Source organism: Neomonachus schauinslandi, chromosome 9 (assembly GCF_002201575.2).
Source record: "Neomonachus schauinslandi chromosome 9, ASM220157v2, whole genome shotgun sequence".
Lineage (NCBI taxonomy): Eukaryota > Metazoa > Chordata > Mammalia > Carnivora > Phocidae > Neomonachus > Neomonachus schauinslandi.
In genome coordinates, this window is record NC_058411.1 from 21,283,029 (window position 1) to 21,307,559 (window position 24,531).

A 24,531-nucleotide genomic window follows, 5' to 3' on the forward strand; every position below is an offset into this window, starting at 1 on the left:
CTGTCATATAAATAAATAAAATCTTTAAAAAAAAAAAAAAAAGAGTCTATGGGTAAAAAATTATAGTCAAGCAGTTAAATTCTGCTACCACCTCCTTTTTGTAAATATGTTTTGGATCTTAGGAATTAGGTTCTTAAAGTCTTATATTTAAAGTTACATTACCAAGTCCTTCATGAAATTGCTGGACAGGAGAATAATTTTTATAGAATTTTGCTTTGAGACTAATGGAAAAATGTAGACTCTGGAGTCAGATTTGAAATTTAATCCTGATTTAATCCTGAAACCATTTTAGTGACTTTGGACAAGGTATTAAACTTCTCTGAACTTGAATTTCATCATCTGAAAAATGAACATTGTCCTATATCCCTCATTATTAACTAACAGTTATTAATGTGGTCACACTGTTTAGACACTTGCTAAACATTCATGTTTTTGTTGTTTCTTTAATTCATCCAATAATCCTTACCTTCAAGCATTGGCTATGTTCTTAATGTAGTACTTGGTATATTCTAGGCACTCAGAACAGGTTACTTTCCTTTCTTTGAATTCATTGGGCCTAAACCCAGTTTCATTTGTGTATCATTGTGACAATAAACAACATAATGTGTTGCAACACTCACAGGGATATGTATGTCTGATTATTTTGACTTCAAAGTATATGCTAAGTTAAAACATACAAAATATTGCTTTTTGTCTATCTTCTATTCATGAGTATAATGTCTATTAAGAACACATTCCATGAGTGCTCATTTATTGATACTTAAAATACTACATACAAATATTTTAAAAATACTTCCAAATTATTAGAATGTGTATGATATATGGGCTTTGAATATATGATTTCATTTAAAAACAAAATAGTTACATAAATAAAAATGATGTATCATTTGAAAGGGAATTTCTCAATTTTGGGAATACTATTATGCGCTTATATTTCCATAAATCAGCATATGGAGAGAGGTTAGGCAAAGCACCTGGAGCTAATGATCTTTTGGTAAATAAAAATAAAATAGTAGCAACCATTTTAAAAATACATTTCAGCAACAGATGGTGGGACCAGAAAAATATGCAAACCATAAATTTACACTCTTGTTTAATTTTTTAAAACTCCTCCTCCTCCTCTTCCTCTTTCTTCTTGTTTTTAATAGTAGAAGACAAATAGACTGTAAGGAACCAAAATAGAGCTGATACAATTAACTGCTCTACAACCAATATATTTTGCAGTCTGTTGTCAGATAAACTTTGGCATTCTGTAGAGAAATAGGCAGTGAAGGAAAGCCAGGCATAAAAGCACTTAATCAAAGTGCCTGTGGATGACATCATTATCCTGGACAGAATTTTTAAAATGACCTCTTTTCTGCTTGCGTTTTTGCCCTGGATTTTGTCAAGCTGACCTCTATCATTTGTAAATCGAAGTACTTCAATTTCTTTTTACATGTCATTATTGTAGATACATCTAAATTTATAACACAAACTTTCTATGGTCACTGGTGCTATATATATTGTGAATGTTTGCTAAATACTGACTCTTTAGTGTTAGGTGAAAACAAAACTCAATCTTCAGGCAGAATGTTTTCCAGTTTCTGCTTAACTATGCAAATTTGCATGCATTTCTGTAGAATCTGTTATGTTAGGGGACGTTTTTTCTTGGTATGTAAATAAGAGACAATTTAGAGTGAGAAAAGTATCTGAAGAAACTGAATGGGATCTTTACATGGTTTCCAAAATTCAAGCCTACTTTAAGATGTATTTATTTGAGAGAGAGAGAGAGAGAGAGAGAGAGAGAGAGAGAAAGAGAATGTGCATGCATGCGCACACGCACACAAGCAGGGGGAGGGGCAGAGGGAGAGGGAGAGAGAATCCTTGAGCAGATTCTGCGCTGATGCTCAAGATTGGGCTTGATCCCAGGACCCTGAGATCATGACCTGAGCTGAAACCAAGAGTCGGCCGTTTAACCGACTGAGCCACGCAGGCACCCCCAAGCCTACTTTAAAGTGCAGCACTTATAATTTTTACCAAGGTTATTGCTGGCTTTTTTTTTTTTTTTAAGTTGTATTTTTCATTTGTATGGAAGCTAATTATTTGATGATTATTTGGTAGCTATTATATGTATATGTGAATAATGACTAGTCCTAGTTTATTTCTATTATGGTCTCTGTGGAATAACGGTAAGTGTCTTTTAAGAATTTTCTAGTGACTATTTTTTTGTGTGATTTTCTTTTTCTCTCTCAAAACGAGCATAGTCAAGGATGGAATTAGTTTTGCTGTGAATGTGAATTTGTGAGATACAATGATTATTAGTGAAGCAGTTACTGTTGCTCTATATTTACCAAGAAAGTTTATACATGTGGTTCTTTGCCATTTCTCATTTTCTCTTATTGAAGCCAAATTTTATTGAATGATTTATTGCTTAGGCATTTCTGATAACTGTTTGTGGAGTTGGTGCCTAGTTTCCTACTGTTTACTATTGCTTGGAAACCTTACCTTCCTACCATCGGTCAAGAAGTTTGCCATTAAGAATTTTGGAAAGTCAATATTTTTAACTTAAAAAAAACAAACCAGAGTTCCAGGCCCAGGTAGGTAGAGTTAGCATATTGTTCACTGGGTATTCTATAAAACCACTACTGAATGCACGGAGCAGCTATTTGAGGACTCTGGAAAGTAAATACAGGCAGTCCTTGTGGCTTGGTTTTGATGTGCATGAGTTTCATTCCTCAGTTTGGCCAAATAACACCAGTCCCCAAGCAACACAATTTGAATTTCAGTTAACAAAGTTTAGTAACTATGAGTAACTGCAAAAAGTACACACTTTGCTACTAGCTCTTCAGTTCACATATTACTATGTAAATAAGAGATGACTGCTTTTGAAGTCTGTTGCTGATTGCTCACAGATAGTAAAACACATAGTTGGGTTACTTTCTTGCCTTCTAATGATAAACTTGTGGTGTGCTCTTTTACAAAAATAAATAATAAGGGATCGGCTGATAGTAAAACAATAAAGTGAAAAGTGATAATGCTGGAAATGAAATGTGAATCATATTATGAAGGAGTTCTTTGTGGAGTTATAAAGAAATATCTGCTGTTAGTGGGAATATCGATACTGTTGCTATTCAAGAGTCCCTAAGTATACAGCCAGAGGAATTTAGTGAAATCATTTTTAGGGAATGACAAATTCTTCTGAAGAGTTTATCCAGAGTAAAAATCCCATTTTTTCATTCCATTTATTTTTTGCTCTTCTATGCATTGCCTACAGTCATCCTAGAAAAACTATATACTGAGCAAACTAATCTTCCCCAGGCACTGTTCTAATTATTTTACATACTGTCTTATTGTGCCCTCAAAAACAAAACAAAACAAACAAAAACAAAACAAAACAGAATTTTAGCTGCTATGGTGTGAACTATGTGGATAAGAACAGAAGCAGAAGCAAAAGTAGCACCTCTGAGGAAATCACTGCCCGGCTTCCCTCCGGTCTTTCTGAATCATGATGTTTTCAATGATCACACCTCTTATTTGGACTCCCCATTGACGCCTGGATGACTCCCTTTCATAGACTTGCTTTGCACTGTGGTCAGTCCTTTAGAGTTATATACTCTTTTTTCAGTTCATTAAATTTGACTTCTGTTTGTCTCTAATTAGAGTCTTTCACATAGAGCCATCACAGAACTTTCAGAGCTCTGTGAGAATTTTAAGGTTTTATATTTTTATTTTATTTATTCATTCCTTTATTTTTAGAGATTTTATTTATTTGACAGAGAGAGCACAGGCAGGGGGAGCAGCAGAGGGAGAGGGAGAAGCAGGCTCCCGCTGAGCAGGGATCCCAATGCGGGGCTTGATCTCAGGACCCCGGGATCATGACCTGAGCTGAAGGCAGACACTTAACCGACTGAGCCACCCAGGCGCCCTGATATTTTTATTTTAATGTTAATCTAAAAGCTTATGTAGTTTTACACAGTTTCATTTATCTGCTAGTTTCCAAAATAATGAGTTGGTTTCCTAGCATGCTCAGTAGTGACCAGTGGTTTTTTTTCTCCTTTGAAGATTATTAACTCACAAATTTATGCATATTTGAAGTGTTTGAATCCATTGTAGGTAATATTTCCATTGATGCTCAAATTATTTCATCATTGCCTAGAGGGAGAGTTCTTTCTTTTTTTTTTTTTTTAGATTTTATTTATTCATTTGAAACACACAGATACAGAGAGAGAGCATGAGCAGTGGGAGAGGCAGAGGGAGAGGGAGAAGCAGGCTCCCTGCTGAGCCAGGAGCCCGATGATCCCAGTTCCCTGGGATCATGACCTGAGCTGAAGGCAGACACTTAACCATCTGAGCCACCCAGGCGCCCCCGCCTAGAGGAGGACTTCTTGACTTCTAAGTTTAAAAGCATGTCTTGACAATTTGGATAAACTATTTTATAATTGCCATTCAGTTTCAGTGCCCAAGTTTTATTTGTATTCGTACCAGTACATAGTAGTAATGTTTCAATTATTTTAGTCTAACATCAAATGAATGGCGGTAAATGAATAGACCTAATATGTAAATAATACATTCACCTCAAGTTGAGGTGGAAAATATGGCATAACATATTCCATGACGCTGCTTTTCCAGTCTTTCAGATGGGGACATAGGTGGAAAATGGAAGCATCATTTGGTACCTGCGCAGGTAGCCACGCTAAGCTCTTAGAACCTGTACAACTGGAGTCGGCAGCACAGTCTTGTGTGGAGCATTGACTTAGCGATCAGCAAAACAACATCATCCGTCATCGTACATTAATCTTAAATTGAGTTTTATTAGTGTTGTTTTTTTTTTCCCCCATTTAATTTCAAGTTTGATTTGCTTTGGCACCTAGTTAGGGGTTAAAATCCTGAAGAGTTTAAAACAGTTTTTATAATTTTATTATTTCTTTATCTCTTTGTTTTTATGTTTTAGGAGTTATCAGATTGGTTTCATATATCACAATTAGATTTTATGCAGTATCTTGTGTTATTGCTACTTTAAGTGTAGGGTTTTTTTTTTTTTTTTAAAGATTTTACTTATTTGGGGCGCCTGGGTGGCTCAGTTGGTTAAGCGACTGCCTTCGGCTCAGGTCATGATCCTGGAGTCCTGGGATCGAGTCCCGCATCGGGCTCCCTGCTCAGTAGGGGGTCTGCTTCCCCCTCTGCCCTCCTCCCTCTCATGCTCTCTGTCTCTCATTCTCTCTCTCTCAAATAAATAAATAAATCTTAAAAAAAAAAAAGATTTTACTTATTTGAGATAGAGTGAGAGAGAGAGCACAGGTCGGGGGGAGGGGGTTGTCAGAGGGAGAGGGACAAGCAGACACCCGCTGAGCAGGGAGCTGGACACTGGGTTTGATCCCAGGACCCAAGATCATCACCTGAGCCCAAGGCAGATGCTTAACCAACTGAGCCACCCAGGTGCCCCATGAAGTGTAGGTTTTAATTCAATTATATTTTCAGTTTTGTATCTTAGGAGGAGGACCTGTTTTTGCCATGATACTTGTAGGAGTAATTAAAAAATATTTGTCTCATTTACCTTTTACATTATAGTTTTTGGTCTTTATATATCAGCCTGTTCATCTATTCAGTGGTGTATGATAGATCTTTTTAGAATTTTAAAATGAGGTTGCCAGGTAGTTTGTCTAACTTTTTATCTTATTTCTGAAATGATTAAATTTCCAACATTTGTTATTATTTCTAGATTTGGGGGTAATGGATCATTTCTCTTATTCTGTAATATTTTCCATATGGTTCCATGATGGGTTTTTGTTGTTGTTGTTGTTGTTTTTATTAGTAGGGAGTGTGTGTGTGTGTGTGTGTGTAAATTCATTTTATTCATCAGCATTTAGCTACAGTTTAGGATTTGTTAGCAGTAAGCCCACATGAAAAGGATGATGGCAAGTTCTCCTTCTGGCATTGCTAGATAAGATTATTTTGGATAACCTCTCCTATTCAGAACAACTAGAAAGGCAAAAAGAAAAAAAGTATTATGAATCTATCAGAGAACAACCAAGCAAGTGAGGGATTTTGTAGTCTAGATCTGGTAAAGATCTGTCAAAAATGGAAGTCCAGAAGGATGAGTTGTGCATTTGTGACTCTTCTTCGTGTAAGGCGGTCGCTGATTTCAAAAGAGATGGCTTAGAAGCAGAGAGGATAGGATCAAAGCTTTCCATAGACTGGAGAGGCCAGAGAGACCAAAACTGGAATTCAGGAATCTTCAGGCTTTCACTGGAGACACCAAAGAATGATAGCCTAGGAAAAATGATGAGCTGAAAATGAGAGAAGTGATGAACTGAAAATAGACCTGTTCTGATGGGGGCAGAAGCCCAGCTTTGAATCATATTGGTTCCTAACTAGATTAAGGTTATTTGGGTTTCCTAGTGACCCTAGCCTGACTTCCTGCTAGAAGCAAAACCAAATCCCTTCTGGAGGAAGATGTCATCATCCAGAGCTTTAAATAATCTCCACAGTTTTTCATATACAATGTTTATTGCATGATAATCGGGCATAAGAAAATATAAGAGGTGACTGAAAATCAAGGGAAAAAACCAGACAATAGAAACATACATAAGAATATAAAAAAAATTCTGATTAACCTGTTCAAGAAATTAAAAGACAAGATTGAGAATTTTGACAAAGAATTGGAAACTCCAAAAAAGAACCAAATGAAAATTACAGAAACTGAATAATGTAACTAAAATAAGCAAATAAATAAATTAAACCAATTCTGTTAAAGTATGGATTAAATAGCAGTTGGTATTACACTGAAGAGAGAATTAATGAATTAGATAGGCCAGCATAAGATACCCAAAAAAGAAAAATGGACAAATGAAAGGATGAATAATATAGAAAAGAGCATGAATGACATATAGGATTTGGTAGAAAGATTACTTGAATATAACCAGATTTTCAGAAAGAGAGGGAGGAGAGAAAGGGCGGAAACAATGTTTGAAGAGATGATGGCTGAGAATTTATAACACAGGAAAGATATCAAGGTAGAGATTCCATGATCTCTATGGGTCAAAAATGGGATAGCTACATATAAAACTTCACATTGTTATATCACAGTAAGACCATTGACAGAGTCAAACAAAATCTTAATAATTGGAGCTAGAAAGGGCAGACTATCCACAAGAAAAGCAATAACAAGAAATGACTGCTTACTTTTGTTTCTAAAAGGATACTGTCATCAGGCCTCACTTGAAAGATGTGAATAATAAAGATAAACACAGAAAAAGTTAATAGAGCTGGTTCTGTCACTAACTTGTGTGATCTAAAGTCATTTTATATTTCTAATCCCTTTTTCATGTTACAGTTTAGATTTGAGCTTCTTAACATGGTTTAATTTTATTCAGAGCTTATCATAGGTTACTGATACACTATTTCGTGTTCACTGTAAAATCGTTGGTCTACTTACATGTTAGATTTAATTTTATTTTACTTACGTATAAATGATTCTCAAGGTAGACCTTGTTTTCCTGGGCCTTCTCTTTGTATTTCTCTGGATTAATAGACTGGGTCCTATAGCCAGTGAATGCTCAGGCAGGATGGTATCTTGTATATCCCAAATTAGGGAAGCAGGGGACAGAGAGTGCAGAAATATTAGCCTCCCCCCACCCCCCAGAAATGAGAGCAACATTAGAGGTGCATTCCTGAAATTTTATTTCTTTAATCCAGACATTTTATCCTTGGTTCTGCAGAAGAGCTAAATCCAAATAACCAAAATGAGAAAGGATTTGCTCATTTGTCATTCACATTCTGTTTCATCTGTGCTTTCTCTTTAACTGAGGTTACTTTTTTTCTGCACGGTTCCCCAGGGAAACCAAATTGTTCTCTCCATAAGTGGTCTTCTACTCTTTAATTCTGGCTGAATTTAGGAAACCCTGTCCTGTCAATCATTTGTTTTGACATTCTCTTTAAAGAGTTATGGGTGATTTGTTCTATGGATCTATGCATTATTTTTATTATTTTTTATTTATCCTTGGATAAGTTATCTAGACCTGAAGTTGACCAGTAGTTCAGGGTATGTGGATTTCCCTCAGCTTTTCTCTCTGTTACCTTGGGTTTCAGTTGAATCTTCTTTTCAGGTCTGTAGCTGTGTATAGCTCTGGACATTATTCTTTGTATTTAGTGTCTTTTTATTTAATGCAGCTCTTTAGGTCTAGAAGTTGTCTTATATCCCCTGCTGGCTGACTCCTTAATAATCTGAAGAGAGCATTTGGACAACTCTATTCTCTAGTATGTATTAACAGTTTGACACCTGACCACATAGTTTTCTGGTATTTGAAGTCTTTGAATGAATGAAAAAGATGTTCTGATATGCAATTGGGCAAGTACATTATTTTAATAGCAGAAGTCACTGTGATAACTGGTTAGTTTCCTATTTGTTATAGACCTGGGGCTTCTGAAGGAATATTTAGAAGGAAGGCAGACTCTCTCTCTTCTTTCAGATATATGGCCTTGTTATGTTTCTAAGTATGGGTGGCACATCAATTAGACATTTAATCTGGTTTTGTAAGCCCTTGGGTAGTAGATCAGTTTTTCACATTCTGCTGATAGACGGAATAGGTAGCAACAGATGCCTTTTAAAACCAGATGTTAGAATTGGTTCTGAGAATATTTCTCTTTACTATGTTTATAGTTCTTAACATACCTTGCTTCAGAATTTTTTCTGATATAAACTCTCTTTTGGAACTCAGATAATTTCAGAAATAGCTTTAAAAATCTCTTGTCTGTTTGTATTTGAAATTGTTTAGAGAGAATAACTTTTCCTTCATTATATTCTTTAATTTAGTTAAAAGAAAGCTTGGAACAATCAATAGGCCAACTGCGGAGTCAACGTTTATTGAGAAACTCAGGAGGGAGAAGTATTTCTGTTACAAGTCTGAGTGCAAGTGACCTCGATGGTGGCACTGTGACAGGTAAACTCTTCAGATGTTTTGAAAACTCTTTTTTGTTTTACAAATATTCCTGAAGTCCATTATTGGATACATTTAGTCTTTGGAGAAATAGGACCCATATACAAGATCATACAAATAAGGTTAAGAAGATGCAGTTGTCAGTAATTTTGTGGTGACTATTTTGAAATATGTTCAGTAGGACATTGTTATTCTATTACTTTTGTTCTCAGACTTGATAGACTACATAGAGTTTTACTTGACAAAACTTGGATTTAATTGTCTGTCCCTAATCAAAACGAATACACAAATAGGATTTACTGTGTGGTGTACTTTCTAGATGAGAAGTCTTGTCCCGGCTTCATAGTTTTTCAAAGTCTGATTAAGAAATATCCTATGACACTTGTTAAGAACAGGTGAATTTTATCTTTGGTGCCAAGCTAGATTTCAACGGCTAGATTAAAGATGTAACACTTGGTTTGCCTGTAGTTAATCTTAATACTTTCCTACAACACTGAGATCACATTTGAATGGAAAAGACTTAGAATAGAAAAGAACAGAAAAGTCTGCAGTGAAGAGAGGTGATTTACATAGAAGTGAACATTAGTAGCCCACATTGTTAATATTGCTGTTGATCATAATAAGGATTAAAAATTGGACACATTAGCTATTTTTATGTAGTTTTTATTGATTTTTTTAAACAATGTTCAGATTTTAGATTAGTTTGTTTGAAAAATTGTTTAATTTATATTTTAGAAAGACATAAAAGTTATTTTTACTTGCCAATTTATTATTTTTAAATAAGGGAAATACTATATTACGTCTTTGAAAAGTATAGCAAATTAAAACCTTTAATGTTTTCTATCTCCAAGTTATTTCTGTTGCTCATTTTATCCGCTTTAAGAGCAAGATTAGTGCTGATTTTGTCGCCCTAGCAAGATACTTGGGAAATAGTCTGTGTTAGGGCCTGTGTATATATATTTTCTGAACAAAATTTTAGATTGTTTCTTCTCCTGCTTGTTTTTATTCTTTTTTTTTTTCTTTTATCTCTAAAGAGAGCTACCGGTTTCCACCTACCTCACCCCTCAAGGACCATGGGGATCAACAGGGTACTAAGCGAATTAGGTCCAGAACTGGTGTCCGATTTGTTCGGGAGCCTGATGACATGGGCCAGGTACTTTGTATTATTCTGTAATCTCTATTTGATATATATATATTTTTAAACCAAGTAAACTATTTTATTTTCAATAAATAATTATCATTTACTTTGAATTTTGTAATGGAGGAGGATGTTTTGTGGAACATTTAAAGGTGAGTTAAGCTGGACATGTTTTGTTTCCTTGTTCGGGTGGCTCACTCTTCTGTAGCCCTGCTAAGTCAGCTACTTTGTTTCATATAAACAAGTTAGTCCTGTGTTGTTAACCTATTGATTTTTTTCATTAGTGTTTTTCTGATTGTTGAATCACTGATGGAGCTACTTAATAGAAGCAAGAACTTTTATACTTTTTTCATGTATTTCACGTATTCACTGAAGATTTTGGATGTATTAGTTCTACAGATATATTTCTTTTTCTACTTTAAACTTCCCTACAAGAGCTGAAAAAATGTTTCTTGTTGCCTTGGGTAGCTAAATTAATTAGATAAGGACTAGAGGATGTTGCTGACTTTGACATCTATGTTTTGGTTGTTTCAGGATTGCGGGCTCAAAGTTTGTCAGGATACTCACCTGTAGCTTTTACTTGTTATAGCTTAGGATAGAAGTAACAGAACCAAGTGCACAAGAAGATGCCTTGTAGAAACTTTTCCTTTACTGTGTTACTTATTTTTTTGGTAGGTGCAACTTGCTGGAGTGGATTATATAATGAAGCCTGGAGCAGAGAACAATATCCTAGCATGATTCATTTACTCTTTCATTCTGTTTATTTAGTGCTAGTGTTCTGGGACAGTGCTTGTGCTTGGAAGCAGGAATAAGTAAAACTTGCCTTTTCCTGGAGCTTGTAATCTGGGTGGGGGGGGGGCTACTTATTAATCAAATAAGTACACAAATACACCCTTAACTGTGAGCTGAGTTGCAAGCTACAACAGAAAGCATAGGGCCATGGGAGTGTGTGGTAGAGGGACTTGCCCCAGTCAGGGAAGGTTTCCTGAAGAAAGGCTGATGGGCTGAGACCTGAAAGTTGAGTGAGTCATTTTAGGTAGAACAAATACTTTGGCAGAAGGAAGCTAACACCTATGAGCAGCTTTAAAAAGGCCGTGTGGCTGAAGACACATGAAGGGCTGAGACTCTGCACAGCCTTGTAAGGGGGTGACAGTTATTTTGAAAAGATCACTCCACCTCTAGTGTGGAAAAATGGAATCAGTGTGGGCAAGCCAATTAAGAGGATATTGCTGTGTTGTGGGTGTGAGATGCTAGTTACTTGGATTAGGATAAATGGAGTTGGAGAGAATGGGGTTGGGGGTAGATTTAAAAGCTATTTGGTGGGTAAAATAAAAGGTCTTGAAGATCAGATGACCATTTGGGGAGGGTGGGAATGATTGAAAAGGAGGTGTCAAGGTTGAGTCCTAGGGTTCTGGTTTGCAAAACTGGAAAACCATGGCAAAACCCAAGTGAATGGTCTGCTCTTCATTTACTGTATTACCTCCACTCCTTTCTTTTTAACTGTTCTTCCTGACTTTAAGTCTCTTAAGATGACCTTTAGCTCCACATTGACTGTGTACTTTCTTTTTTTTTAAGATTTTATTTATTTATTTGACAGAGAGAGACACAGCGAGAGAGGGAACACAAGCAGGGGGAGTGGGAAAGGGAGAAGCAGGCTTCCCGCCGAGCAGGGAGTCTGATGTGGGGCTTATTCCCAGGACCCTGGGATCATGACCTGAGCCAAAGGCAGATGCTTAACGACTGAGCCACCCAGGAGCCCCGACTGTGTACTTTCTTAATGCCCTGCACATCATTTGTCATTTTGTTTGCATGTCTATCTCCCATGTTAAATTCTGAGCCCCTTGTTTCCTACCACAATTGCTGGCACTGATTAGTTGCTCAATGTGCATTTGTTGAAATGAATGAATTTGTTGTTTCTGCAAATCTCTATAACTTAATTTTTTGTTGTAAATTATAGTATACACATACATATGTGGTATACATATTTACAGTTAAAAGTACAATAATTTAAAGAAAAATTCATGTAACCACCACCCAGGCCAAGAATCAGAGCATTATCATACCCCTAAAGGCTCTTTTACACTCTTCCTTTCCCCAAGGGCTGTCAACTATCCTGACTTTTATATTAATCATTCTCTTGCTTTAAAAATAAAACAAAATATTTGCACTACTTACATCTTGTTTAATATTCCCTTTGTTTAAACTTTATATAAGTGGAATAATACTGTATGTCTTCTTTTGCTTTTTTTCAATTGATGTTACATTTTTGACATTCAGCCTTACTAATGTGTAGGTAGGTTTGAGCATTTCATTTTTACTGCTATATTATACTCCACTGGGAGAATATATCACAATTTATTTATATCCATTCTGGGTTTTTTTTTTTTTTTTTTAAAGATTTTATTTATTTGACAGCACAAGCAGGGGGAATGGCAGGCAGAGGGAGAGGGAGAAGCAGGCTCCCTGCAGAGCAAGGGAAGCCTGATATGGGACTCAATCCCAGGACCCCGGGATCATGACCTGAGCTGAAGGCAGTTGCTTAACCAACTGAGCCACCCAGGCACCGTATCCATTCTGTTCTTTTTTCTTTTTTCAAGATTGTGTTTATTTATTTGACAGAGAGAGACACAGCGAGAGAGGGAACACAAGCAGGGGGAGTGGGAGAGGGAGAAGCAGGCTTCCCGCAAAGCAGGGAGCCCGATGCAGGGCTCAATCCCAGGACACTGGGATCGTGACCTGAACTGAAGGCAGATACTTAACGACTGAGCCACCCAGGCGCTCCTCCATTCTGTTCTTAATGGGCTTTTGGTTTATTTTCTGTGTTTTCATTATGAACAGTGTTGCTCCAAACATTATTGTACATGGCTCCTGGTGCACGTGGGTAAGAGTTTCTCTGCAGTGTGGACTGGCATACTATGGCATGTGGTCTAGTTGAATAGAGTTATTGTGTAACACAGCCATGCTCATTTGTTTATGGCTACTTCTGTGCTAAAATGGCAGCATTGAGTAATTTAGACAGTGATCGTATAGCCTGAAAGCCTGAAATATTTGCTGTTGTACTCTTTACAGAAAAAGTTTGCTGACTTTTTTTTTTTTTCTTTTAGGGTATCTAAAAGGCCCAGAATTACTGTACTATAAAGGATGTGATGGTTTATATATAAAAAGTTATATGTAACTTTTTAAAAATTGCTTTTCTTTGGAAAAATATTTCTTTCAGAATAGACATGTATTTTATTATGTCTTAATAACATTATAAAATTTGGGCATTAGTGCAGAAAATAAGTTCTTACTAACCTTAGTGAATCTTCATGGAAGAATTAAACAGAATCCTAAATGGATAACTGTGTTTTGTCTTTACCAGCTTCATGCTTTTCATCAGTCCCTCCGAGACCTCAGCAGTGAACAAGTTCGGCTTGGAGATGATTTCAATCGGGAACTTGCCAGAAGAAGCCGGTAAAAACAGAATATGGTTTTTGTTGGAGGCATGAGTTATTAGAAGAACACAATAAGTTCTGTAATTGACATGTTTACATGAATTTAAAAAACAGTGCTGTTTTTATACCAGTATTTTAAAATTTATTAAAGGAACAGTTTAAAAATCCTTTGAATTTAGAATGTACTATGACTCCTTGTTAGACAAATTAATTTCATATATATTTTTAAAGATTTTTACTTATTTATTTGAGAGTGAGAGAGAGCGTGCGCTCTCGTACATGAGCAGGCGGAGGAGCAGAGGGAGAGGGATAAGCTGGCTCCCTACTGAGCAGGGAGCCTTCATCAGGGCTTGATCCCAGGACCCTGAGATCATGACCTGAGCCGAAGGCAGATGCTTAACAGACTGAGCCACCCAGGTGCCCCTAATTTCATATTTTTAAAAACATTTTAACTTACGGGCGCCTGGGTGGCTCAGTTGGTTAAGCGACTGCCTTCGGCTCAGGTCATGATCCCGGAGTCCTGGGATTGAGTCCCACATCGGGCTCCCTGCTCGGCAGGGAGTCTGCTTCTCCCTCTGACCCTATCCCCTCTCATGCTGTTTCTCTCTCTCTCTCTCTCTCAAATAAATAAATAAAAAATAAAAAACAAAAAAACCAAAAAAACCCCAAAAAAACATTTTAACTTACTATACTGGAGTGCTGCCATTACAGAGAGATACATTGTGAGACCTTAGCAAAGAGGTCGATTTGCAAATACATTGGAGGGGATGAGAGGCAGAGGCAGAGACCAATCTGATATTTTAGCTTTCAGTTGAAATCTTCAAAAGTGAGTGGTTTATATCTGACAAGTCTTTGCAGTTTTATCAATTCTGGGTAGTCCCCAACAAGTATCACTTTATTTAAAATTTCTTCACTGTCTTTTCATTTTCATCATCAGCAGTGACAGTTGTTTTTCATTTGGAGGCCATATTTTTACAAGAAACCAAACTTTTTATCCCTTCTCAAGAGTCACAATCTATAGTCAACAGTGATGAGGGAACAACAAAGCTGAGTGGAAGTTTGTTTACCAAGTTCACTTGCTAACTCCCATTCCAGCTGACAAAATCATTCCACACACCAGCTTTGTGTTGCTATAGCAAAAATGGGGTCAAAGCTATAAATGTAAATCTGTGATTATCAACTGTAGTCTATATAACTTACCTGCCTTTAAATGAGGAAGGCAGGAAATTTAGTAATAAGAATTAAATACCTTACTATTACTCCTACTACTAGTAGTTAATATTATTGAACAGTTACTTCATGTCAGATAGATGTAGGTTTAAATTTTACAACAACCCAAATTATTATTATTATCATTATTTTTTTTTCCAATTTTTGGATATGGAAAGGGGCACAGAGAGATGAAGTAACTCAACTTGCTGGAGTTCACATGGGGTATGTGGTCTAGTCAGTATTCAGATGTAGGCATATGGCCCCAGAGTATTTGCTCTTTACCACTTATGGAACCACCTGTGGTTCGGGATCGTTTCTTGATATAGCTGGTATGAATAAAGAAATTAAGTTCCTGAATTTTGAGCTATATTGTTGAGCTATGTTTATTGTTAATCTTTTAAGCCAGTAAGGGTTAGTTAATTAAAAACTAGGTGTTTAGTTTTGACAAGTTAATAAAATTAGTAGAATGGTGTCAGCATTCTAATATAGTATGTTCTTGGATTGCTTTATTATGTAGCTTTTACACATTTGAAGAAAGGGTACAAATTAAGCACTAGGAACATGAATTTTAGAAATTTATCCTATAAGAAGACAAAGGGGAAGTTGTAGGGATGATTTATTTATTTAGTTTAAATGATCATTTGGATGTGCAGTGGTGGACTGGGAATCTTCTGATCCATGGGCTGGTATGGTCTGCTGATAGTTTGTATGACACAGAGGCATGTGTGAGGCAGAGAAACTTTACTTAAGCCAAATTAGAAGTCAAGTTTCTTGTGAAACCTGGTGACTTAACTTTGTGAATGAGGAAGATTTTAGGATCCCATTCTGCTTACTTGTAACACAAGTGTCATTCCCAAATCAGCACCATCGGCATCAGCTAGGGATTTGTAGAAATGCATATTCTTGGGCACTATTGCATATCTACTGATTCAGCAGTCCGTCTTAATAAGTCCTCCAGGTGTTTCATATGTTGGCTAATGTTTAAGAACCACTGCAGTAGAGTATTATGTAATAACTATTATGTTGTAAATTTAACTAATTGTGTGTATTTTCTCAGCCAACTTAAAATATTTTTCTTTGCCTAGGTCGGATGCTGAAACAAAAAGAGCTTTGGAAGAATTGACAGAAAAACTTAATGAAGCCCAAAAACCAGATGTGGTAAGAACTCTCTGTTAATAAATAAATAAATAAATAAATAAATAAATTCATGCAGATGATAGTGTGGCTGGGCTCATCATAATCACAGTTAAGCTTAGTAGATTTTAACTTTTTGGGTGATATATGCCATTTTGTCTAAAATACATTCATGTACTTCTTATAAAATATTAATAAATTTGGGGTATTAAAGTTTTAAATGTTTATAGTGGTAATATATCAGAGATAGAATTATTATTTAATATTTTAGAGTTTCCTTATGAATATTCAGAAGAGACCCAGTGATTCCATGGCTTGTGTTAAATGATGTTTGAAAAATATGGAATTTCTTGGTAGTGACTCTGTAGCACTCCTCATTAAGTATTTTCAGTATTTTTATTTCACATACATCTGTAATCAGAATTGCTGCAAAGACCTTGCTGTCTGTTGTTGTTGGACATGATGCCAATTGAAAATACCCCTAATTCTCAAGTTTTATTATCTCAAACTCAGACTGTTGACAGTCATTATTCAGTGGTTTCTTTTTATCAAATCACTGTCCTTATGGAATTAAAGTGAAAAATGAAGTACATACAGTGTCTGTTTCTTTGCATCATCAGTTGTTTCTCTGTTTTTTTTAGGAGAAAAAAATCAATAGAAATTGTCAAACTTGGAAATTTACCAACTTCAGGAGCAATGTGTATTTATTCATATCCCACAGTACCTTTTGTTTTTTTAAGACCAGGAATCGTAGCAGACAGACTTTTTTTCTTAACATGTTTTATTCAAACTGAAAGTTTCTGAATATAGGCAGATATTTTTTTCTGCTGTTTTTATTGTGTTTACAGTTCTTTACATAGATATGTTGAGTTTATTTTGGAGTTTGAATTTATTGGCCACATATGCTAAGAGATGGATATGCTCTATTTTTAAAGAGATCAACTTAGTTACTCTTCTTGCAGTGAAATTTGCCCGTTTCAAAAATTTGAATAAACATCTGGCCACATAAAAGCACATTCCTCTTGTGCTTTTGGTGCTGATTTCCTCCCAAGTGCCCTAGAGAGGTGAAGATACGATGTCTGTCTTTTGTTGAAATAGACAAAATCTTCGCAGTTAGTGCCTGATGATATGTCAGGTGATGCTGATGTGTGATCAGGAAATGGGATACTTCCTTTTTTTTTTACATAAAGTCCTAGAGTTTTCAAAGCATACCAAAACCTTCAGTTTAAGTTGTGCCAGTCTAAAATACTTGAACTATCGTACTTCAAAAAAAAAAGTATTTTCTAAGATTAACACATTGGAGCCTTTCTTAGTTAATTGCAGTGGTTCACACAGCAAGAAGTCTATGCCGTTGTCTGATTTACATACTATCTAAACAGGAACTGAACGCATACTTTGAAGAATGTAGCTCCCAGATCCTTTATAACTTACTAAATGATCTTCTGGCTCTTGTCATATATTCTAGAGTGGAACCTGTCAATTTACAGCAGAACCTGCTGAAGCTTTGTTTTTTGTTTTTTGTTTTTTAATTTTTAATTTTCTAAATTTGGAGATAATTTACTTACAGAAAAGTGTATAACTCAGTGAATTATTACAAGGTGAACAGGCCCATGTAACCACCACCCAGATCTAGAAATAGAACATTATCAGTGCACGAGAAGCCTCCTCATTCCCCGTCCCAATCACTAATTACTCCTTCTTTTTCAGAGATGACTATTTTGACTTTTTCAGAGATGACTATTTTGACTTTTTACCCCATAGGTTAATTTTGACTGTTTTGAATTTTTACGTAAGTGGAATCCTATAGGGCAAGGTTTTTTGTGTCTGTTTTTTGCTAATCCTTAAGGTTATGATATTTCTGGGCGTTGTGTCAAGTACTTCCAGTTTGTTCATTTTTACTGCTCTTTGGTATTCCATTGTATAGATTTACTGCAATGTATTTTAACATGATATTTGAATTATTTCAAATTTTGGGCTATTACAAATAAGGCTGCTGTGAGTAATCTTATTCATGATTTTAGTGCCTATGTACATGCATTTCTGTTGGTATGTAACATGTAGTGCAATTGATAGGTGCCTTCACATTTAGTAGATACTAATAAACCGGTTTCCAAAGTGGTTGCCTTAATTTGCACTACCACTGGCAATGCGGGAGAATTCATGTTGCTTTTCATCATTTCAAATACTTGGTATTATTAGACTTTCAATTATAGCCAGTATGTTAGGTGTTTATAGTGTCTCATCATGGTTGTAATTTGCATTTTCATCATTACTAGATGATGAACATTTTTCACATTTTGTCTTTTCTAGAGTTTCTCATCTTTTGGCCTGATATGGGCCTTATTTATCCCATCATTGATATTTTTCCCCAATTTCCTACTGAATTGTCTGTTACGAATCTACTCCATTCTTTTTGTTTGTTTTTGTTTCCTTTTTTGTTTTGTTTTTTGTTTTTAATTTAAATTCTGTTAATTAACATATAGTGTATTATTAGATTCAGAGGTAGAGTTCAGTGGTTCATCAGTCCTATATAATACCCAGTGCTCATTACATCATGTGCCCTCCTTAATGTCCATCACCAATTACCCCTTCCCTCCATCCCCCTCCCCTCTGGCAACCCTCAGTTTGTTCCTATGATAAGAGTCTCTTATGGTTTGTCTCCCTCTCTGATTTCATCTTGTTTTATTTTTTTTCCCTTCCCCTATGATACTCTGTCTCATTTCTCAAATTCCACATATGATAAATGTCTTTCTCTGGTTGACTTATTTCACTTAGCATAATACCCTCTCGTTACAGCCACATCATTACAAATGGCAAGATTTCATTTTTCGATGGCTGAGTAGTATTCCATTGTGTGTGTATATATACACACACACACACCACATCTTCTTTATTCATTCATCTGTCAGTGGACATCTGGGCACTTTCCACAGTTTGGCTGTTGTGGATATTGCTTCTTTAAACATTGGGGTGCAGGTGCCCCTTCGGATCACTACATTTGTATCTTTGGGATAAATACCCAGTAGTGTAATTGCTGGGTCATAGGGTAGTTCCAATTTTAACTTTTTGAGGAATCTCCATACTCTTTTTCCAGAGTGGCTGTACCAGTTCGCATTCCTACCAACAGTGTAAGAGTTCCCCTTTCTCCACATCCTCGCCAGCATCTGTCATTTCCTGAGTTGTTAATTTTAGCCATTCTGACTGGTGTGAGGTGGTATCTCATTGTGGTTTTGATTTGTCTTTCCCTGATGCCAAGTAATGTTGAGCATTTTTTCATCTGTCTGTTGGCCACTTGTATGTCTTCTTTGGAGAAATACCTGTTCAGGAATTCTGCCCATTTTTGATTGGATTATCTGTTCTTTGGGTGTTGAGTTTGTTAAGTTCTTTATAGATTTTGGATAGTAGCCCTTTCTCTGATATGTCATTTGCAAATATCTTCTCCCATTCTGTCGGTTGTCTTTTGGTTTTGTCAACTGTTTCTTTTGCTGTGCAAAAGCTTTTTATCTTGATGAAGTCCCAATAGTTCATTTTTGCCTTTGTTTCCCTTGCCTTTGGAAACGTGTCTAGCAAGAAGTTGCTGCGGCCGAGGTCGAAGAGGTTGCTGCCTGTGTTCTCCTCTAGGATTTTGATGGAATCCTGTCTCACATTTAGGTCTTTCACCCATTTTGAGTCTATTTTTGTGTATTGTATAAGAAAGTGGTTCAGGTTCATTCTTCTGCATGTAGCTGTCCAATTTTCCCAACACCAGTTTTTGAAGAGACTGTCTTTTTTTTTTTTTTTTTTTCCATTGGATATTCTTTCCTGCTTTGTCGAAATTTAGTTGACCATAGAGTTGAGGGTCCATTTCTGGGCTCTCTATTCTGTTCCATTGATCTATGTGTCTGTTTTGTGCCAATACCCTACTGTCTTGGTGATTACAGCTTTGTAATATAGCTTGAAGTCTGGAATTGTGATGTCACCAGCTTTGGTTTTCTTTTTCAAAGTAGGAATCCTCTCCATTCTTGTTAGTGACTTGGCTATTTTCTTTTTTGAGATGCCAGTTTGCTTCTTTTGCCCACTTTTTTTTTTTTTTTAATTGGGTTGCTTGTCTTTTCATTACTGATTTGTGGGAGGTCTTTATTTTGTATATGAGCACTCTGTAAGTTATATGTATTGCAGTGTTGTCTCTAATTGTCTAGAGTTGTTTTGTCTCCTTAAAACTCTTAATGGGGTCTTCTGTTGAAATTTAATCTAGTTCAGTTTTCTATCTCTTCTTTTGTGGTTAGTGCTTTTTTGACCTGTTTAAGAAATTGTTCCCTATCCTCAGATCATAAAAATATTTTCTTATGTAATATTCTAAAAGCTTATTGTTTTACCTTTTACATTAAGATCTAATACCTACTTGGAATTTATGTTTAAGGTATGAAGTAGGGATCATACAGTTTAGATAAATATCTAATTGATTCAGTTTCATTTATTGAAAGAACCACCCCTTTGTTATTACTTTACACTCCTGTCTTGGTTATAAGTCAAATGTTCATATATGCAGACTTCTGTATCTGGACTTATTCAATCCTCTGGTTCATTTGTCTATTCCAGTGCCCATATCACATTGTCTTGATTACTGTTGTTTTATGATAAGTTGTGAGATGGTAGAGTAAATCCTTCCATTTTGTTCTTCAGGTTTATCCTGTGTATTCTTTACTCTGCATTTCTGCATAATACATTTTAGAATCAACATGTGAAATTATTAAAAACCTAGGATCTTTGTTAGATTACATTGTATGTATAGGCCAACATGGAGAGAATTGACATTTTTATAATGTTGAATTTTCCTATTCATGAACAGAGCAAATTCTTCCATTAATATTTTAGTTTTTTTATCTAGAGATCTTATGTGTTATACATTAATTTTAAGATTTATTTTGGACTTTGATACTTTTATGCCATTTTATAGAGTATCACTTAACATTAAAAAAATTAACAATCTTTGTCTTTTTTAATTTTTAAATTTTTTTTGGCGGGGGGAGGGGCAGAGGACAAGGGGGAGAGAGAATCTTTTTTTTTTTTTTTTTTTTTTAAAGATTTTATTTATTTATTTGAGACAGAGAGAATGAGATACAGAGAGCATGAGAGGGAGGAGGGTCAGAGGGAGAAGCAGACTCCCTGCCGAGCAGGGAGCCCGATGTGGGACTCGATCCCGGGACTCCAGGATCATGACCTGAGCCGAAGGCAGTCGCTTAACCAACCGAGCCACCCAGGCGCCCCGGGAGAGAGAATCTTAAGCAGGCTCCACGCTAGGCATGGAGCCTGATCACAACCCTGAGATCATGACCTGAGCTGAAATCAAGAGTTGGATGCTTAACTGACTGAGCCACCCAGGTGTCCCATCTTCAGCTTTCTTCATTTCTTTCCATGTCTCATTCCTTTTTGCATCCTGAGATTCCTCATCTGCCTTAAGAACATACTTTGAAATTTTCTTCAGAGTGAATCTGCATATGCCTGAATGAATCCCATTTAGAATTTCACTTGGAGTGGGTTCTTTGGTGACAGATCCTCTCTTTATTTGTCTGAAAATGTCTTTATTTCACTTTCTTTGTTGGAAGAGATTTTCACTGGATATAAAATTCTAGATAGTCCTTTTTTTTTCCCCCTAGTCTGTATTTCGAAGATATTTCATCATTTTCTTAGTTCCATTGTTTCTGTTGAGAAGTCGGCTGTTAGTCTTGTTGGTGCTTTTTGTATGGTAATATATATTTTTCTCTAATTAGCTTTTGAGTTTTTCCTCTTACTCTGGTTTTCTTCAGTTTTACTATGATGAGCTTAGTTGTGTTCTTTTGATTTGTGCCTATTCCCTTTGTCTCTTATGTTCATTTTTATAAGTATTAATTCATTGTTTTTTATTCCTTATTTTGACTATTTTCTTTTGACCTTTTATTTAATTACCTGTTCTTTCTTCAACTGAATCAACTCTATTAACCCACCCACTGATTTTGTATTTTCAGTTATCACATATTTCCCTTTAGAATTTGGATTTCATTGTTTTTTTTTTTTTTAAAGATTTTATTTATTTATTTGAGAGAGAGAGAATGAGAGAGAGCACATGAGAGGGGGGAGGGTGAGAGGGAGAAGCAGACTCCCTGCCGAGCAGGGAGCCCAATGCGGGACTCGATCCAGGGATTCCAGGATCATGACCTGAGCCGAAGGCAGTCGCTTAACCAACTGAGCCACCCAGGCGCCCTGGATTTCATTGTTTTTAACTTTGTAGTTCTTTGCCCAAATCCTCAGTCTGTGTATCTGTGTGTCATAACTTCATTGTCTAGATCTTATAAAGGTCTGTTTCTATTTCTGTTATCTCTTATTTTTCTTGAATTTTGATCACATTGTTTTTGCCTACTGTTTATTTTTGATTATCTGGTTACTTTTGTTTGACAGAAAATATATTTCATTCTTATTTGATAAGGATAAGTAATTTGATAATTATTATGTATTGGAATATATATTTACTTTTTGTTATAGATTAAGGGCCATAGCAATCATGGATTACCTTGTTATTTTTGTTGAGCTATTTCAATGTTAAAACTTCAGTGCTGGGTTTCAACTATTTCTAGTTCACCTTATTGCTAGTGGATGACTCTTCAGGAATCTAGCCCAAAGGCTGGGGGTGGGGTTGGGGAAGTTTAACTAGGCACCCCCTTCCTCGGAAAGGCTCTCAACTCTGGTTTTTCCTCTGTAGCCCCACACATCTGTTAAAAATTCTGTTTAGCTTCTCAGTATCACAATTGCTTTTTCAGAAGTGGGCTGATATTTCAGGGAGAAAAGATGGACTAACGTCTCTGAATTTATTTCTTCTCTTTCATCTTGGTCTCCTATATCTTTCCAGGGCTTTAAAACTGCTTTTTGTTTAAAATTTCTAGGTTTTTGAATTATTTTTAGTGGAAGGTTTGGTCTGAATTATCTAGAATGTCATTTTTCGAAATGGAACTCCCTGAATGTTTTCATATATATATGGTTCTATTACTATATTTGATATTTCTAATGCTATTTCTAACAGGGTTTTGCTATTTTATATCCACTGTATGAGGTTCCTTTAACTTGGTACATAGCTATACAACTTGTGAGCATGCTTTTAACAAAGGCTTTGCTCCAAACTCAGATATCCTCAATGTTCTGCTGAGATTTTTGTAGTTTTGAGTAAGCTGTGGACAGTTGTACTGTCATGCTGTTTTTTGATGATGTTAGTTGGGATAGTTTGAGTTTGGAGTTTGAAAATACTAATTTGCATAGTGTGCTTTGCATTTGTTAATGTTTTACCTTTCACTGCTTACAAAGAACCCTTAATGAGTTATTTCATTTTTATTTCTTTTATATAGCAAATAAAACTGGTATGTACCATCTACAGTCAAAAGTATTAATGGGGGTCTGAAACATAATTACTGAACTTAAAGTTAACAGCTGAATTCAAAGAAAGTCCAACTTCTTTTATCCTTATTACCATGTATCAAGAATTATTCCACATCAGATAGAGCTGTGATTGCACAACTGGATGTTACACCTCACTAGTGCTCAGCTCATTGGTATAATTGGTGTATACAATTCACCAGTTTACCTAGCTGTCCAGTGTGCCCAGCTCCTCAGGATGTATCCTTTTATATCGTCTAAACCTGGAAAATTATACATGCTTAATTGTGCTCTTGGTTGAATTGTTCAACTGCTAGTTTCTCCCATCAGGTTGTGTTGCTATGGTTTGTTTTGTGTTTTCTGTAACTTGCTTTCAAAGTAGGGGTGTCTCCTAATTGAGGGCATCTCATACCTCATGTGTGTGTATGTAATCCTGATTAAGAAACAATTGTCTAATGCAAAACTTAAATATTTTTGAATTTTAGAAGGTCTTCTGAAGTCCACATGATATTTGCTTCCAATTTATACAAGGCTTAATATAGGTTTTCTGACTTACTTACTCCAGTTGAAGTCAACATTTACATTTTATAACTGTTTGACATATTGTGTTGTATTTGTGAATTCATGATAGCATGCTGTCAGAGAATATGCAGTTTTGTTATTTGAACATTAAAGTTCTCAGAGGCTGCAGCTGTTTCCCCCCTCCAGATTTAAGTTTGAAATAAAATTACCAAAGTGATGCACGTTCACTGTGGAAAACTTTAAAAATGTTGTACAAATATATAAAGAAAAATGAACGACTGCCACTGTCTCTCACCAATTTTGGTTTCTGTTGGTACCCACTGTTATTCACATTTATTGTGCAATATTCTGAGGCTACAGTTGTTTATCATGCATTTTCTCAGTAACTAAAATATATCTTGAAAGTTTATAGGACACAGTTTTCTTTGAGAGGCAAGAAGTGTTGGTTTCTATCAGACATGCCAAGATTTGGTTTGTTAATCCTTTGTGATTCATAGACTTTTGTTTGTTTGGTTTCTTTTATACTTCCCATTAGAAGGGCATAGTTATTATTTATAACATGTTCTGGAAAATATTTTCTGTTAAGACTTAATTTTGGTAATAAACAGTCAATATTGCATGGGCCTCATACCACAGGGGAAATTTCAGTTCATTAGCTGTCTAGATTCTACCCATCTGAGTGTGATATGAGTACTTACTAAGTTTGATTATTCATGAAGGAAAAGTCATTTTTATTTTAGTTTTTTATAGGAGGGTCACTGTAAACATGGATCCAGCTGTTTCTGGAAGAGTTGGT

The 24,531-nt window shown here is 35.8% G+C and overlaps 1 protein-coding gene across 1 annotated transcript in view; it reads left to right on the forward strand.

The window, feature by feature from the left end:
• The window catches only part of CEP128 (centrosomal protein 128), a 375,030-nt gene that overhangs the window by 5,543 nt on the left and 344,956 nt on the right, over positions 1-24,531 (forward strand). Inside the window, exons 3-6 of the mRNA XM_021679614.1 lie at positions 8,792-8,918; positions 9,950-10,068; positions 13,415-13,506; positions 15,785-15,857. Coding sequence (XP_021535289.1) covers positions 8,792-8,918; positions 9,950-10,068; positions 13,415-13,506; positions 15,785-15,857 — 411 coding nt within the window. The remainder of the gene's footprint in view (positions 1-8,791; positions 8,919-9,949; positions 10,069-13,414; positions 13,507-15,784; positions 15,858-24,531) is intronic.